The 16,317-nt window shown below is 42.1% G+C and overlaps 1 protein-coding gene across 2 annotated transcripts in view; it reads left to right on the forward strand.

Moving 5' to 3' along the window:
* The window catches only part of GNAL (G protein subunit alpha L), a 642,487-nt gene that overhangs the window by 256,699 nt on the left and 369,471 nt on the right, over positions 1–16,317 (forward strand). For both annotated transcript variants that reach the window (XM_069219747.1, XM_069219748.1), the window contains exon 4: positions 39–158. In XM_069219747.1, coding sequence (XP_069075848.1) covers positions 39–158 — 120 coding nt within the window. The remainder of the gene's footprint in view (positions 1–38; positions 159–16,317) is intronic.

The raw sequence follows: 16,317 nt of genomic DNA on the forward strand, positions 1-16,317 counted from the left end.
GTGATAACCATATGTTAATGCTTTGTATCCAATCCCAGACTATAGTTTCTGCGATGGGCACTTTAATACCTCCAGTTCCTGTGGGCAACCCAGAGAACCAGTTCCGAATGGACTACATCAAGAGTATAGCACCCTTGTCTGACTTCGACTACACACAGGTAAGAGGCACTTTTCAGTTTATGATGCGTCTACTTCCCTATAGCCCAAGAGGAAGGGAGATGTTTGTTAACTCAGCCTTGTTTTGGTAGCAGTCTCGTCACATAGGTGACTCTCTGACTTTCTGTTGTTGCACCTGCTTCACACTTAACTGTACGTTTTAATTTGCGTGCTATGTGTTTAGAAACCAAAATGCGCGATGACTCGGACATAGCGAGAAGCCCCATATTAACTGGGCATGTGTATAGAGAGTTACTCTTGGGAAAGAGGGGCTGCTCGCAGTAGTGCTGCAGAATGATCTTGGTGGAGGTGTGCAGTAGTAAAACATTACAGGTGTTTTATTTGAAGGTGGCACTTTGTTGGTTCTTGGAAGCTTTTAATTGACAGAGAGATGTTGGAAAGGCAATACTGCACAAGCGAAGAACCAGCAGTGGCTTCTTGTGAGCATGAGATATTCTCCCTTTAAGGTTCATTTTATTTTTCTTGTGGCATCTAGTTAATGAATCTTGGATAGCGTTTGATAAATGGAATCCACGCGCGGTGGAAAAAAAAAAGTAGCTTCCACTTTGAGGAGTTAGTGTATGTGTAGTGTCGCTGCACATAAATATTAAAGTGTTACAAAGTTTGCCTTGCTTAGATTGTAAAGATTGAGCAGTCCATCTCTGTTGAACTGCAGTGGATGTTTAGATCGAAATCCCAGGCAGAGTTCTGCATCGTGTATCTGAAAGAGTCAAATTGAGGTTAAAGTTAAATATACGGGCCTGTGTCTTGTGGAATCTAGGGGTGGGGGAGAGGGTGGTTGTAATGGAAAAACCTATTTTACTTCATTGCTCCTCCATTAACTGGGACTAAATTATATCACTGTGGACTGAAGTGTGTGTGTTTTTAACTTTACCACCAGTTAAAATCATTAATTTGTCAAACTTGGTGCACTGTGAAAAATGCAACTAAATGTTATTTTGTTCAATGCTGTCTGTAGTAATAAAATATTTTGGTTGTCTTATAAATAGTGAGTATCTTCTGTGTTGTATGTCCAAAGCTAGAGTTCTTTTTCAGAGAAGGATGAATTTTGGTAAACGTGGAAAGATGTCTAGTCGCCTTTGCATGCCTACAACGAGTGTTTTAATCTTTTTTTTGAATACTGAAAATGGTTTCGGATTGGGTTTCTCATTCCACATGTCGTGACCCCTGATGGAGGCCCAGTGAGTTGGCGAACAGGAGTGGAAGTGGTCATTGGCAGAAAGCTGTGATGAGTTCAGCTGGTTGGGCCAGAATAGTTGAATGCAAGTTAATGATGTGAAAAAAATGGAGGCAATATGGTCATGAATCTGGCACACATTGGTTCGTATTCGAAAGTGGGGTCATGTCAAAAAGAATTTGAGAACAATCTGTACATATTCTTAAGTTTTATATATCCCTTGAGTATCAATGCATGCTTTTTCATATGTGGAGTTGCATCTTAATTTCTCAAAGAACCGGCAAGCCTGTTTTTATGTTTAGTACATGCACAGAAAATGTTTCATTTGGAGTTTCCCAAATCTATGTATTATGTGAACAAAGGTTAAAGGTGAACTTTAAAGGTGGACGTATGATTTTGGTACTTAGTGACATTAGGCGCCTTTCTATTAAATTAGCCATAAGATTTGGCTTTCTGATTGCTTAGACCTGCTGGGTTAAGGAAAATCTGCCACATGGACCTATTAATTTCCGGGTTTCACAGGACTGGCCCCACAGGCCCAGCCAGGCAGATAGCAATAGCTGGTGACGTTTATAGCAGATCTGTTTGATGACCTGCCATGTCCTGTTGGAAGTGCCATAGCGCTTTTTGACAAAAATTGACATTTCTGAAGTTCACAATAGGGTAAGATTGGTGTTTGCTGGGGAAATTTATATCCTCCCATGCTGTTAAACAAGCAGAAACAATGCTTTGTGCTGTACTTGGGGTCGGTGTCAATAATTTGTTTGTTAGGGCCTGTTTATGTGCTTATGAGATAGCTTGGTGGCCCACAAGAGGCCAATGTCCATAGATAATCACTTGCCATTCAGCAGAAATAAATCAGACAATTGCAAATTCTGGATTTTTTAGGGGTTAGTTGGCGTGGAGTGTTGTAAAGATGCAGAAGCATCAGTCCCTTATGCCTGCAAAAAGTCGAAGGGCCCTTTTACTAAATGTATGTTTCAGGAATCCCTTTGTTTATAGCAGTGTTTGTTGCCAGATGACTGAAGCTTAGCATAATATCGGCCTTGGAGAAGTTAATGCTGTTTGTCGACTTGCTGGATTTGTGCCTGTGCATACTGGGTGTTATGAGATTGACTAAGTACAATCATTTTTGTTCTTCATTAGCTCGAACTACTGACACCTCACCCATGATCACACCGACCCCGGGCCTCTTGCTTTAGCCTGAGATCGTGTGGTGATCTTTAAAAGAAAGTTGACACTGGGTTGAACATGAAATTGAATAGAGAGAAGTAAACTACCTAGTTGTGATCTTGGTCTCCTAATGTATTCACCTGCTTAGGTTTGTGTTGTATATTTTTTTTATTAGTAGATGCAGGGTAACAAATTACATCTTCAAGGTGGGACATTTCAGAAGAGTTCATTCTCTCGCAGTGGGGAAAGAGTCAGCCTATTTGGCTTAGGGATGCCCATGAATGTACAGCTACGTATTTCTTTTATTTTGTGTAACACTGTGGTCAGAGAGGTGACCCAAGTGGCATGTAATATTTAAAGAGTGCATAGTGACAAGGTTCTGTCTTGAAACCATTGTTGACTTTCTCTGCTAAAGGTACCTGTCATTGTGAAATGCCGCAGCACAAATCACTATGCAGTTTATGCTATTTTACCCATTTTATGGGACTCCGAGAGGGCAGTTTCTTTGACCAGTATTAAGAGCATCTGAAATTAGACTAAACCAGCCACATGCGATCTATCTCCATCAGTTGGGAAATTAATCCGTCATTTATGCTGTTTTATATTTTAAGTGCTTTAAAGTTGGGCTCTAGATACTGAGTAATACTGACATAATGATTTTTTTAACTTATATTTTTTGTTTTTTGTAATATTGCATCTAGTCTTTTAATATGATGCATATTGTATCTTGCCTTCTGTTTGTTGTGACTTACGTTTACCTTGAACTGGATAAAGTATTTTAATGATGAGTGCATAGTGTGTAATATTGAGCATCTTTGTAGCATGCACCAGCAAAATGAATTGAGCTCTGGCACGTGATTAATAGGCTACAACCCAAGCAATGCTGCTGAATTGATTCACTCTAGAACTATGAAAGGGCGTCGGATCCACTGAGCCTATGACTTAAATCTGTGACTTGCAGGCCTCTGAGGACTCTGGGAGAACATTGTATTATCCAGTTACCCTTGATATTCCAAACTGGAAGCCGTTATCCTCGATACAGCATGCATATCCTATAAAGTCTTATACGTTGTTGTAGCCTATATCGTCCTAAGGTGATTCTTGAGACCTGGAGGAACAGCTTAACTAAATGGATCAGATAAACGTGTAGCCACTAGTACCTTTATTATTTTAGCTAATTTGACCCCTAGTGTGATTGTTTTGTCCATCTGGTGTACTTCAAAAGCTCGTTGCAACATAATTTATTGAAGTGCTTGTATTGTCATCTTCTTGTTCAATACGTGTTCACAACATTGCATCACACTTCTAAACAAGAGGGCTTTCTTGTTTAGTGAAAGCTAAATTAATATTCAAAAGATAACGTTTTATTTGTGATGTTGGTATTTTTTCCATTTTTAAAATAGTTTGTTAAAGCGTCACGGGGCTTGTGCTCTATATGTCACCAAGTAAGAGACAACTCTTCACAATGCAAAATTAGGAAGCGTTTCATAGGAACATTCTGATGGTTCGAGTCCTGTGACTAGTTATCTTACGATATTTCACGGTCGCGCATGATCTTCTTGTGTAGAAATGTTACATACATGTGTGGCTGAGATCTAGATGTCTGGAAGCCGGGTTGGAGGCCCGGCATAAGAACTTTAATCTCTTCACTGTAGCCGCCCAGTCCTTCCCCCGAGGAGCTCGAAGCGCACACTTTAGCACTGGCAGGTGCCACTTACAGGAAATCCCAAGCAAGTGGCCTGTGCTTCGGAGAAATGTAAAGAAAAGGATAGTGAAGTATTGTGCACACACTAGGTGGTTACTGATGTGCCGAAATGGAGAAGATGCCATCACATGTATTCCTTGCAAGAGCCCAGGGTGTACCTCATTTTACCTGTAACTATATACAGTCTTTGGGTGAATACTCTGGCTTTGAGAGAAGATCTGCTTGAGGCCAAAACCAGTATAGAAAATCCTGGGATGATTGTTTTTTGCATTTCTGACGTACAAGTTCTGAAGAAGGATTTAATGTTAGTGTTTACTAACCGGAAATAGTCAAAGTATCTTTGGCAGAGCCTTTAAACCTGCCCTGGTGACAGTCTTCACCCAAAGTGTGTGCTGACTGAACTCTCTTGTAAAATTGAGTCGACTGACTAGCTCACCAAGCTCAAGTGGATACATTCTGTCTCTTGCTCCATGTGTCTCAGCCTTCCCTCAGTTTTCATCTGCCTCCTTCTCATGCCACAGAAATGAATTTGGTTAGAACATCCTCTTCCGTCATGTACTACTCCAAGTAATCCCACGCAGAAGGCATTAGAAGGTCTATTAATGGACATTCCAAGCAAGTCCAGTGGCGAGATGGCCGGCCCTTTAACTCTGCCTTTGCACTAATGAGACAATGGACGAGACTCTCACCAATGCGCTTTCTGTTCATGTTTCTCCCGTAATGCGCACCACGTTTGCTGAAGCAGAAACATTACACTTTGCCAGGGACGCAGTTCATGCTATCTCATACCCCGACGAGGGACAAGAGGTAGGCAGGATGGGACTGTTGCAGATTTTAGCTGTGGCACCAGAGCAATATCCAAGATATGGTTCATAGCTCATGGAGCCAACAGGCTGCAGTAGCACAACGAACTAATGTGCACAGCAGACGGAGCTCTTGATTTGCTGTGTGTCAAGAATCAGTAGCTCCTCGTTTTGTTTTTGTCCAGCCTGGTATTTGCATTACTTTAGTCATAATGGAAACACAAGCGCCAGAATACAGAGTTAAAACGGAACAGTACGAGCTACCTGCGGCTGGTGTGAAGCAATGAGAAACATCTGCAGCAGGTGTGACTTCACGCAAGGTCACACACACACCCCACAAACACACTTACCACACACCTATCACACACACAATCTCCGTATGTGTCTCCCTCTGTCTCACCCACTCCTGCAGCACATACAAGACAATGTGCTGTAACAGTACAGTCTTTGAGCTTTCCCTTCACTGGGCTTGTCGGTGAAGCCCTTTGGAGTAGGCGAGTCGTACACCTAAGTAAGTTTAACGCAAACTAAATGCGCTGCACATGAAGAATAGTTAGCAGCAAAGGTATAAAGAATGTTGAAAAAGTGTCAGCTGCTCTTTTCAAATGGGGTAGATGATGGGTATCCAGTTGGTACCTTCAAAAATGTACTCGAGTATTCCCATTACACCTCAACGTTCAGACCATCGCCCCTGAAAGTTAAGAATCTTTTCAGATATTTTAGTATCTGTCGACTGGAATCTTTTCTATACCGTTGTCGCATCAGTCCTGTGCTTATCCTATGTTTCTTGTATAATGGTTTTTGATGATTTGGATCAGAAATTGGTGCTTGTGAACTTCTATCCCGCAGTCTGTTGTTTTTTTGTGTGGCTTTTGTAACTGTCAGCTGAGTGTAAGCTATGCTTATTCGTCTGTGTATAGCTTAAGGTGGTGGTCTACGTTTATAAAAAAGGTTATCATGTTTGTGGTAGTGTTTTTAGATAACACGGAGTGCTGAAGGATCTGGTGCATGAACTCCTTAGCATTGTCATTTTCCTTTACGTTGAAAAAGACTTCTTTGTTTGGGTAAGTGGGGACCACCTCCCTCTGTCTGCATGACGTATTCTTGGTGAATGGTCTGGTTGCATTTTTTGACAGTTGTGATCATTGAGTGAGCCTTAATTAAGCTTCTATAAGATGTTGTGCACATGGGTGTTATGTCGTATCTTTTAGACTCCTTGTGTGCATATTTGTATTTTTATATATATATACACACACACACACCATATCATTGACACTTGCCCATTGCACCTCACGTTTCCCCTGATTGGCTATTTGTCATATCAGTGTTTCTGGTAAGGTTATTGCATGAAATAATTTGGAATTCTGATGCCCTCCCTTGCTTTTGTCACATGAATGATGTAAGTCCTTGACGTTTGAAGTTACCCGGTCTTTAAGCTGTGGCACATCACCTGTGTATTACTTTCAAATTGAAGATCTCATAGCTCATTAATTTCTTTCAGTTTCTCGTTTAATTCAGTGTCTTTTCCTAAATGGACTTGCATGTTGTGGCAAAGTTTCTTATTTTTCTATGGGCCCTTTGTCTTACTGCTAGCAGTGTTTTGCCACCATCTATTTAGGTAATCGGTTGTTGAGGTTTTGAGTGACATGGCTCCACCGTTTCCCCACTTTCATTTCTTAGTAGTTCCTGCTGTGTGACATCTAGTGTATAAAGTTAACTCGTTTTTCTGTTGCGTCTTAACACCTCAGTTTTTATAGTGTCTAATCCCTGATAAAAATGGGTATTGATATTAGCCATTTTAATGATATTCAGTTGTTAACCTTCATAAATCTGAATGGCAGAGTTGGCCCTTCCGAAATGTATTCTTGTGTCGGATTTCATATTGGAACACACCAATACAACACTGTCACCTTCAGTGAATGTATTATAGCTACATTGTCTTGGTTTTGCAATGCACATCTTTGCTTTGTTTTCACAGTGTACATCCTGGTCAACTCATTTATCAGTGGAAGGATTATTGTAAGGCGACCCAGATCCTAAGCTGTGCACCGTTGGGTTTTATCTCATTTTGAAGATGTAATCATTCAGCAGCGATACACAACAATTACCTGATCCCATGATAAATGAGTAACGGGATCTACTACCACTCTGCTTTGGTCCAAACCTGAACTTTCACTAGTCAGATACCTCATTTGTCAAAAAGAGGTCAAAGGGCGTATACTTGAAGTTGATCATCACTTTGATTTCGGTACTAGGTGCGTACTACCTTCTGTCAAGTGGCTGATTGCAGATCTTAGATCTCAATGTCACGCTGGGAAGCCCAGAAGACGATATTCATTTTCTAACTATAATTGTTTCAAACTTTGTTTCAAGCAGAAGAGAGATTCTGATGGGAAAAACACCCAGTTACAAATCTGTCTTTCAGTCCACAGTAGCAAAACACAACGCCAAAAATAATGCAGATTTATTTTATGTATTGATTAAGCTTTTGGTATTTATATAGTGTTTTTGGAATATAGAAGTATGAATTCAGTTTTTTCAGATACAATTTTACTGAATGAACAGACATCCAATGTATTGGTTGTGTGGGGGTTCATCTGAGGTCAGTCCGGATGAGACTTGGTTAATAACTATAGCCAACACTTTCTTCCATGTATAACAGTGGCTGGTTAATTGTCCATTAGTATATTACCACTCCCTGTTTCAGAGGTAAGCAACACTGTTCATTTTGACAATAGTCTTCTTAAGTGAAAGGAGGCGAGTGCCTGAACTACATTTTATTATCTAATAATATTCAGAAAATGTTGCTTGTTTTTGCCAGGTGCCTTGTGGGCTCATTGTTTTACTGGTATCTATCTTATTTTGAATAATCAGAGTGCAGAGTTTAATCTTATGCGTTTGCATAGGCTTGAGTTAATGAAACATACTGCAACTTGTAAGCATGCTGAACAGTACCGAACTAGGGGGACAGTCACTCAATCAGATACATAGGCTTAGGGCAGATCCATTGGGCAAAACCTGAAGAAACAAGACCATGACTCTGGTATTATTACTGAACGTTGTAGGTAACATGAATCTTTTCTAGCCCCCGAGATTTTTTTTTAGAGCATTCCTCACTTTCTTCTTAGCATGCAAAAAGATAATAACACGGCCAATAGGAAACGATAAAAAATATTGACATTTCCTTCTTGTGATCATAATAGATGTAAGTGGGAACCGTGTTTGTGGAGATAACATGTATGGAGGAAGGAGATTTGGGACTAGAAGTCGCTTGTATTGAGGAATAGGAAATGTGCTTGTGATTCATTTTCGAAAGTCTTACATTTTGCCACTGGATGTAGATCCTGATGGGTCTCGTTAATTCTAATAGTAATGTGATACCTCTCTTTAAGGGTGAGATGTTTGTCTCCTCAGGAGGCCTCCTTGCTCCTCTTTTGTTCTTTACGGTTTAAGTTGCAGGTACAGTCCCATTTTTTTTGTCCCTCTTTTCCCAGTTTGATGTCCATCCTCAGTTATGTACAGATCTCTTCACTGACATAATTTACTTTATCTTTTTGTCGGTCTACTATTGTGTTTTTGTATGTTGACAAATAAAACAATATCTTTTCATTGTAGTCCTGAATTCCATATAATTAGATTGTGTACCAGATAATTAGAATGTGTACCACAATTGTATTTAGAACTTCATGGTGGGAGGTACAGAAGTCCAGTATGTGGTATACTTTCTTGTATGTTAGAGTGGCTTCATCCCTGTATTTCTGGTAAAAAAATTTTTTTTTTACTTTTACTAGATTCATTCTCCTTTAAGCTCGGTTCTTGATGTTGAGGCCATATTAGTTTTGCACTGGTTTGTTTAGTTATTGTTTCGCCCGTAGAGGATAAAGAGATGGTTTTGTTCAAAAACATCATGCTTTGTTGAATTTCTTCATTGTTTGAGCGCTGGTGGGCTCCAGGAGCAGTAAAAGGCGTTCTGCTTCTTTTGGCAACAGTTCCCAAAAGGCTTTTTCTGGTAGCGACCCAGGCTTATTGAAACTGGTTTGATTCTAAATCATGTACTTATTTAACCTATAACTTTAAGAAGGATGCTGACAGACCAATGTTTCCAACCATTGTTCGTTCTCCTTCATGTTCACTCCTGGATCATCTCCGGTATATGTTCGTTTTTGCCGTTCAGAACACCAGGTACCTACCTGTTTCGAACAGCACTTCAGTTGCATTGCATTAGCACTAAGTTGCCCTGTAATGCTTTTGAAATCGCATTGATGCTTCGGTTACTGGCATGAGGAAGCAGCTAGCCAAGGATCTTTTGGGGGTAGAGAGCGACCTTCTAAGGCCCAAGACATTGTCAGTCTTTTAGGCGAGAGCACGTGGCCCTATAGTAGCACCTGCATTGTCTCAACTTTGCTGCACACTGTGCCCAGACTTATTCTGGAGCAGACAAATCTGGCACTTTGTTGGCTTTTACTATCAATCATTCTGCCCAGGCCATAAACCTACACATGCAGCATAAGATACATGCAGACTTAACTCAATATTATGATCATCTTTACACGCCTGGGGTGGGGATCACTGACTTGGCTGTCAAGGCTTTCTTGTTCGGTGTACACTTACCACGGCTCCCATCCGATCTGGAGCTCAAAGCAGCAGTTACCCCCTGTGAGATTCGCTAGACCAAATGGTAATTGGCATCGGGTAAAACTCCAGGCCTCGATTGACTCTCTCAGGAGTTTTTTATAAAACATATGCCAAACTCCTGGATTCTCGTTTTCAGATCCTGTATGATGAAGCACTCTCGTGCTCCTGTCTCCCGCAGTCCCTTTGGGAGAGGCATTGATTATTTGCATATCTAAGCGAGGATGTGATCCATCTAATCTCGGCTCCTACCGACCCTTGACGATACTTAACTGGGACAAACAAATTCTCAGCTAAATTCTGGCAGAATGGCTGGCACCAATGATTCTGCACCTGGTGCACACGGACCATACTGACTGTGCCAGGCCACAGCATGTCCATGAATCAACGCTGCCTCTTTTGAATCCTCGAACTTGCACTGGGCCAATGGCATTGATTAGCTGTCTGGTGCTGGACCTTGGGAAGGCCTTCCACTTCTAGAATAGAAATACCTGTTTGCCGTACTGGCCAAGTTTTGCTTAGGTCCTTGCATGCTTGGGCTATCAAGCACTTGGACATTACGCTGCTGGTCCGAGTCAAGACCTCTCCATGGCAGCCATTGCCACCTGGCACACAGAAGGCCTCCATACTTTAAGTGACCTTTTTTTCTGACACTGTGATAATCCCGTTTGCAGACCTGAGAGACCGAACTTCCTAACCCCCCCACCCCTTTGCCCTGGACAATTCCACATATATAACTCAATTATAGATACCCTGTGGGCACGATGGAGAGCTTTGCAGCCTGAACTGACCGTGCGTCAGGTCCTCTAAAACCTACGTCTATTGGGCACAGGGAGTCAGTTGGTCATGTGGTTCCTCAAAGTGCTGCACAAACATACTCACCTATCCCTTCTGATGCTTCATGTCCGAAGTATCGACCTGGGCAGGGATTGAAGCAACACAGTGGGCCGTGATTTTTGGCTTAACCTGCCACTGTCTCCCGGAATGTGCAATTCAAACTAATGCAGTCCTACATTTTGCACAGAACAAATCTTACTCCTGAACTGATCAACTGGTTCTTCCACCACACCGACGCCTCCTGCCCCTGCAACCTGCATGAGGATGTGAATTTTGTACGTTTTGGTCCTGCTCTCAGCTGACTTAAGGTGACCAGATTTTCACAACCGAAAACCGGGACTGGCACAAGCATTGAAATAGGACTAAATGTTGACACAACATTCTGTGTGTTTTTTTTTTTCCCCCATATATATATATATATATGTGTGTATCTCACTGAATGACATGTCAATTTAGTCATATAGATAAAGGGATGAATCTCGATGGATGATTGTGGATTATATCATATATATGGGCTTTTCAAACCTCATTCACCCCTCAATAAATACTGCTATGGTGTGCTGCTTGGGCAAGGCAGCACAGCAGGTGACTCTGTGAATGTTATATTGTGTCTGTGGTGTGATAAGAGGGCCAGTTCAAGCTTGAGCCTGCACAACTCTGTGATAAATGTACATGTTCACCCGACCTTCTTAAAAACCAGGGCATGTCTTTGACAAAAAGTGTTGGGACGCCGGGACAATCTTAAATGCAGGACAGCTTAAAAACCAGGACTATCCGAATAAAAACCAGGACGTCTGGTCACTCTATACAGGCTGTCTATTACCGATTGCCTCTCTCGCACCACTGGGATTCCCTTCCTGCACACCTGGTGTGTGCACCCTTGGTCTGTTCCAAAGTACTTTAAAAAAACAAAACAAAAAAAACACCCAGAGGTGGGGTGGGGCAGGGCGCTGGTCACCAAGTTTCTTGACCTGACATTTTTCCCAGCAAAGCAAGGGGTTGCATTCGCTTGAAAGTCAAAGGCCCCCTTAACCTCTTGGCCGGGCCCTCTCGTTGGAAATATGGGCAGCAGCAGAGGGCATGGCCTTGCAGACAGAACAACTGTGGGGCCTTTGGAAATATCCAATCTCACATCAATGGGATGCCCTACTTGAGGCCTTCAAATCCAGGGTTACTCTCCCCCCCCCCCCCCCCCCCCCCCCCTGCACCGCAGCACCCTTGCTAATTACCACCACTTGGCCACTCACTTTCCAGTCATGTCATCCTCCGAATACAGAATCTGTCTCCACAAGTTGTGTCCTTGACCTGATGACTGCCACCGCTCTCACCCATGTTATTACACCAAGCTCTTGGAATGTACTGTTGTTTTTTCGGATATGTTTGAGAAACCTCAATAAAAACTTCTTTTTTTTTTTTTTTTTTAAATGATTGATTGATGCAGTATCAAGCACTTTCCAACTGTGTGCAGTGTGAGAAAATAGCTGTACCTTGCAGGTCTAGAAACCTGAGGGGGGGATTCCCCCAGAATTTACTCTGGACCACTCCACCATTGATGTTTTTCCCCCCTCAGCCCCATAAGTGGATGTGCCCTCTGCTTTGGGTTTCACAAGTTTCTTAGTGGTCCTTGTTTTCGTCAAGTGTTTAAATTGATGCCCTTCACCACTAGACTAACTCTTGTTATCTCTTGGAGGTGAGTTACATAGCACCACGTTACAAATGGAGTGGCTTTCCTTTGTACAATTCCTCTCATCCTACTTAATTCCGGATGTACTCCAAGACTGAGTCACAGCAACTCATTCGTAAATCAGGCCCAATGTGCGCATTGTTTCACGTTTTTCAAGGTAGGTCGTTTTCTTTCCAGTAGCCTGCGTATGCATTGTTTTTTTTTTTTTGTGTTTTTTTTTTTCGCTTTTTGGTCTAGCTAGGGTAGCTGAACCATGCATACAGACTGGGGCTGGGATTCAGGCAGGCCAATTTGTCTCCTTTATTGTAGAGTTTTCTTCTGTCGGTGATCAACTGATATTTCTTACTTGTGAAGTTCAACTGAAATGCTTTACCTATTGTGCAGAGGTGTACCATACAGCCTTCCTAGTGTACTATCAGTTTTCTAGTTGTTTGTGTTCAGTCATTTATATTTACCATTTCCTTTATCTTTATGTAAGCATATACCCATGGGCTCATACATATTGTTTGAAGAAAAACATCCAGTTGGTTGACAACTTTATTAGGCTACCAGAATACTTAATTGGTGTTGAGCCGGGCTTTAGCTCCGAAAACAATGACCTAAAGCATTCATTATAGTGTGATTTGGACCTTCACAACCCCAGTGTTATATATGAAGAAAGCGATTTGTTTTCTTTTTTGAGATCATTGTTTTTTATTCTTTTAAACTTTAAAGCACAGAAACATGTAAAACAATAAAGATGCATTTTTAACAATTATCCTATGTCTTACCAAGCGTTTCAATGATCTAGATTGTTAGAGGAGCGGAGAGGGCTGGTGAATATAAGGGGGACTAGGGATGAACAGGACAGCTGGACAGCAAGTTCCTTTTAGGGCCATATGTACGAAAGCTTTTTTCCCACAGACACAGAATGGGTAAATCCTTTGGTACATCTGGCCCTTGGTTGGGCAAGACAGTAGGAAGTAAGATTCAGAAGGGTATACATGAGCCATTAGCTTCGGATTGGATATTTAAAGTAGCCCTTATTCACAACTTCTAGGTGCTCTGGAAAACATGAGCACGCGTGTTGGGGTCCTGATGCAGGAAGCATGCTCCTTCTGAGCTGCGTCAACTCGTCGTCTCACACCTACGTCACTTACGAATAATGCTTAATGGAAAAATCCATTTCAGGTCTCACCCGTGCAAACATTGTACTTCACGTCACAGCTCCACGGCTTCCCTGACACAAAGCGGCCAGCTCCCCTAGTTCACGTGCTGCGCAGTAACAACCGCATCCCTATTACAGCAGCTGCATCCCTCTGGTGCCGCGGCTTTCACTATGGAATCAAGGGACGCCGCGTAGGCCGCTGCCGTTCAGCCCCTGGCCGGTGCATGTCCGTGAGAGGTGCTCAAGGGTCCCTCTGCACATTCCGCGGGGGAGGGAACATAACTTTGCTTTGGCGTAGTGTAGAAGTTCTTGCCTCGAGCCGTGTGACTCTTTATAAAGTTTAGTACAACTCAGCCCACCGTGAGAGCACCTTAAAGGCGCCTTTATTTAAGGAGGCGTTCGGCTGTGTGGAAAATGTCATCAGGGCCACTTCTCTTTTACGGAGGGACCAGGCACCATCCACAGTAACTGAAGACAATGTTCAGGAGCCGATCTTTACCTCTGCAATGGATATAGCTTTAAATATGCGTGTTCTGTCATCCATTGTCTTTGCATCCTTCTGCAAAACCTTACGTTTCAAGCGCTGTGAAGAGTCGAAGACAATATGCGTGCGCTACATAAAAAAAAAAAAGTGAAACCCTTAAAAAAATAATAAGTTGATGGGGCAGCGAGGAAGAAAGAATAAGTAGATTCAACGACCATAAATACATTATTGCACGCTGCACAGACTTTATAGGTTGAGGAGGGTTTCTGTTTTTTATATATATTTATTGTGGCGCCATAAATCTGCTTGGAGGACAGTGACATGCACTGTCTCAACATCAAGTATATGACAAAGATGATCTCCAGTTTCCTGCTCCCTCTCAAAAATAAACCTTTTTGGCAATCATAACAACAAAGCAAATATTTTCAGACAAAACTTGGTGGATCACAAAAAAAGATAAAACGTTGAAAAAATTGATTTATGGGCAGCACTGTCTTAATTTGTGCAGGCCTGCTAGCTGCACCTTTTGAACACTATCATTGTGCTGTCGAATTATTTTTAGATTTTGCCCCGCTCTTTGATGGGGGACCTATTCACATGTAGACATTTCAGAATATAAGTTTGAAAAAAACCTGATTAACAATTGAAAACAAATTCACATTGCAAAAAGTTCATCAGACTTAGGGCCTGATTCTAACTTTGGAGGACGGTGTTAAACCGTCCCAAAAGTGGCGGATATACCACCTACCGTATTACGAGTTCCATAGGATATAATGGACTCGTAATACGGTAGGTGGTATATCCGCCACTTTTGGGACGGTTTAACACCGTCCTCCAAAGTTAGAATCAGGCCCTTAGTGTCCAACCCCCTAAATTCAGACAATCAATCATTAATTTAAGTGTACTACTCACCCAGTAGGGTCTCAAGGTGGGGGGAGGGGGGTGGATTTGCTACTGCTAGAAAAGCCAGGTCTTGAGGCACTTCCTGAAGGTCAGGAGGTCCTGGGTCAGACGTAGGTTGACAAAGAGGGAGTTCCAGGGTTTGGTGGCGAGGTGGGAGATGGATCTGCTGCCAGTTGTGGTCTGGTGGATGCGGGGGACGGTTGCTAGGGCGAGGTTAGCAGAGCTGGCGTGTCGGGATGTGGGAGTTGAGACGCTCGTTGAGGTAGGCAGGTCCGGCGTCGTGGAGAGCCTTGTGAGCGTGGATCAGGAGTTTGAAGATGATCCTTTTGTTGACGGGGAGCCAGTGGAGGCCTCTGAGGTGGGCTGAGATGTGTTCGTGACGAGGGAGGTTGAGGATCCAATTTAAGATATTCAGTATTGTTGCTGTGGTTTTCTCTATTTATCAATAAAGGGAGAGGCTACCCTCTGTTGGTACGTGTACATGATATGAAGTAGGCCTGGCTCCATACCCAAGGGCTCCCTGTAATTCTTAAACCAGGCACCAGTCAGGTGTGTTTTAAGGACTCTCACTCTGTCAAAGGCATGCTTCATCACAGTCATCGTGCCTGGACCTTTTGTCCCTGCATGGGCTCTCCCTTGAAAGTTCTGAACGTAGTCTTAATGCACCTGTTGAAAAGTGTACTCTCTGTGCAATAACGAGCCGAGTAGACTATGAGCGTAAGTAATGCCATAAAGGGATCTGCAGAGGTTTCCAAAGCTGCCAGCTTTCCGAAAACCATAACCTGTGCACTTGTCTCTTGCATTTTTTCTATCACTGTTGAAGGATGCATCCCATAATAGGATAATCACATCTTGGTGCTTATCACCAACGACATTTGCCACCAAGGGTCAAAAAACAGGAAACACCTTTTCAGCTATGCACTCTACACACTATAGCATGCTACCCATGTAGGCCAGAGCTGCAGCATCCCACATAGTGGTAATAAGCTCCATCTGAATTTTGCAGTACAATACACACTGTTGATTTCTGCACTTCCATGCTTTGCAGCATAGTAGAGAAACTAATGGGTAAAAAACTTCTACTCAGTTTAATTTAAGAAAAAAATGAGTCAGGAGCAAAATATCAATTGATTAAAAAAAATATATACATATATATTTTAGTAAGCAGCGGATGCTAAAGGTTTTAAAAATACATTTCAATAAATACTTTGCAGGTGAAAATTAGGATTATAAATAATGCTTTGTATTTGAAGGTCAAAAAATGATTTACTGCTCTCAATTTCTCTGTTTCTGGTAATCAGTACTTGGTCTAAAAGTACTGCCCCTTCTAATCACTTGGTGAGGGTTGTGTGGAAAAGTCACCTTCCTTAAAAAAAAAAAAAAAAAAATCTAATAATACCCGCTGGTCAGGTAATTGGTAGCAAATTTAGTCCATTTTAGAAGCTGATGTAAGATGTGGCTCAGCAGGTTTATTCGTGCACATGGTAGATGCTATCTTATCTGAAAGGCCTAAATAGCCCGTCACTTTGTTTAATGTGCAGCTAATCAGGTACGCATCCCAGAGATGTGCTCTATTTCATTGCTTTGTGCACAGC

This window comes from Pleurodeles waltl, chromosome 2_2 (assembly GCF_031143425.1).
Source record: "Pleurodeles waltl isolate 20211129_DDA chromosome 2_2, aPleWal1.hap1.20221129, whole genome shotgun sequence".
Lineage (NCBI taxonomy): Eukaryota > Metazoa > Chordata > Amphibia > Caudata > Salamandridae > Pleurodeles > Pleurodeles waltl.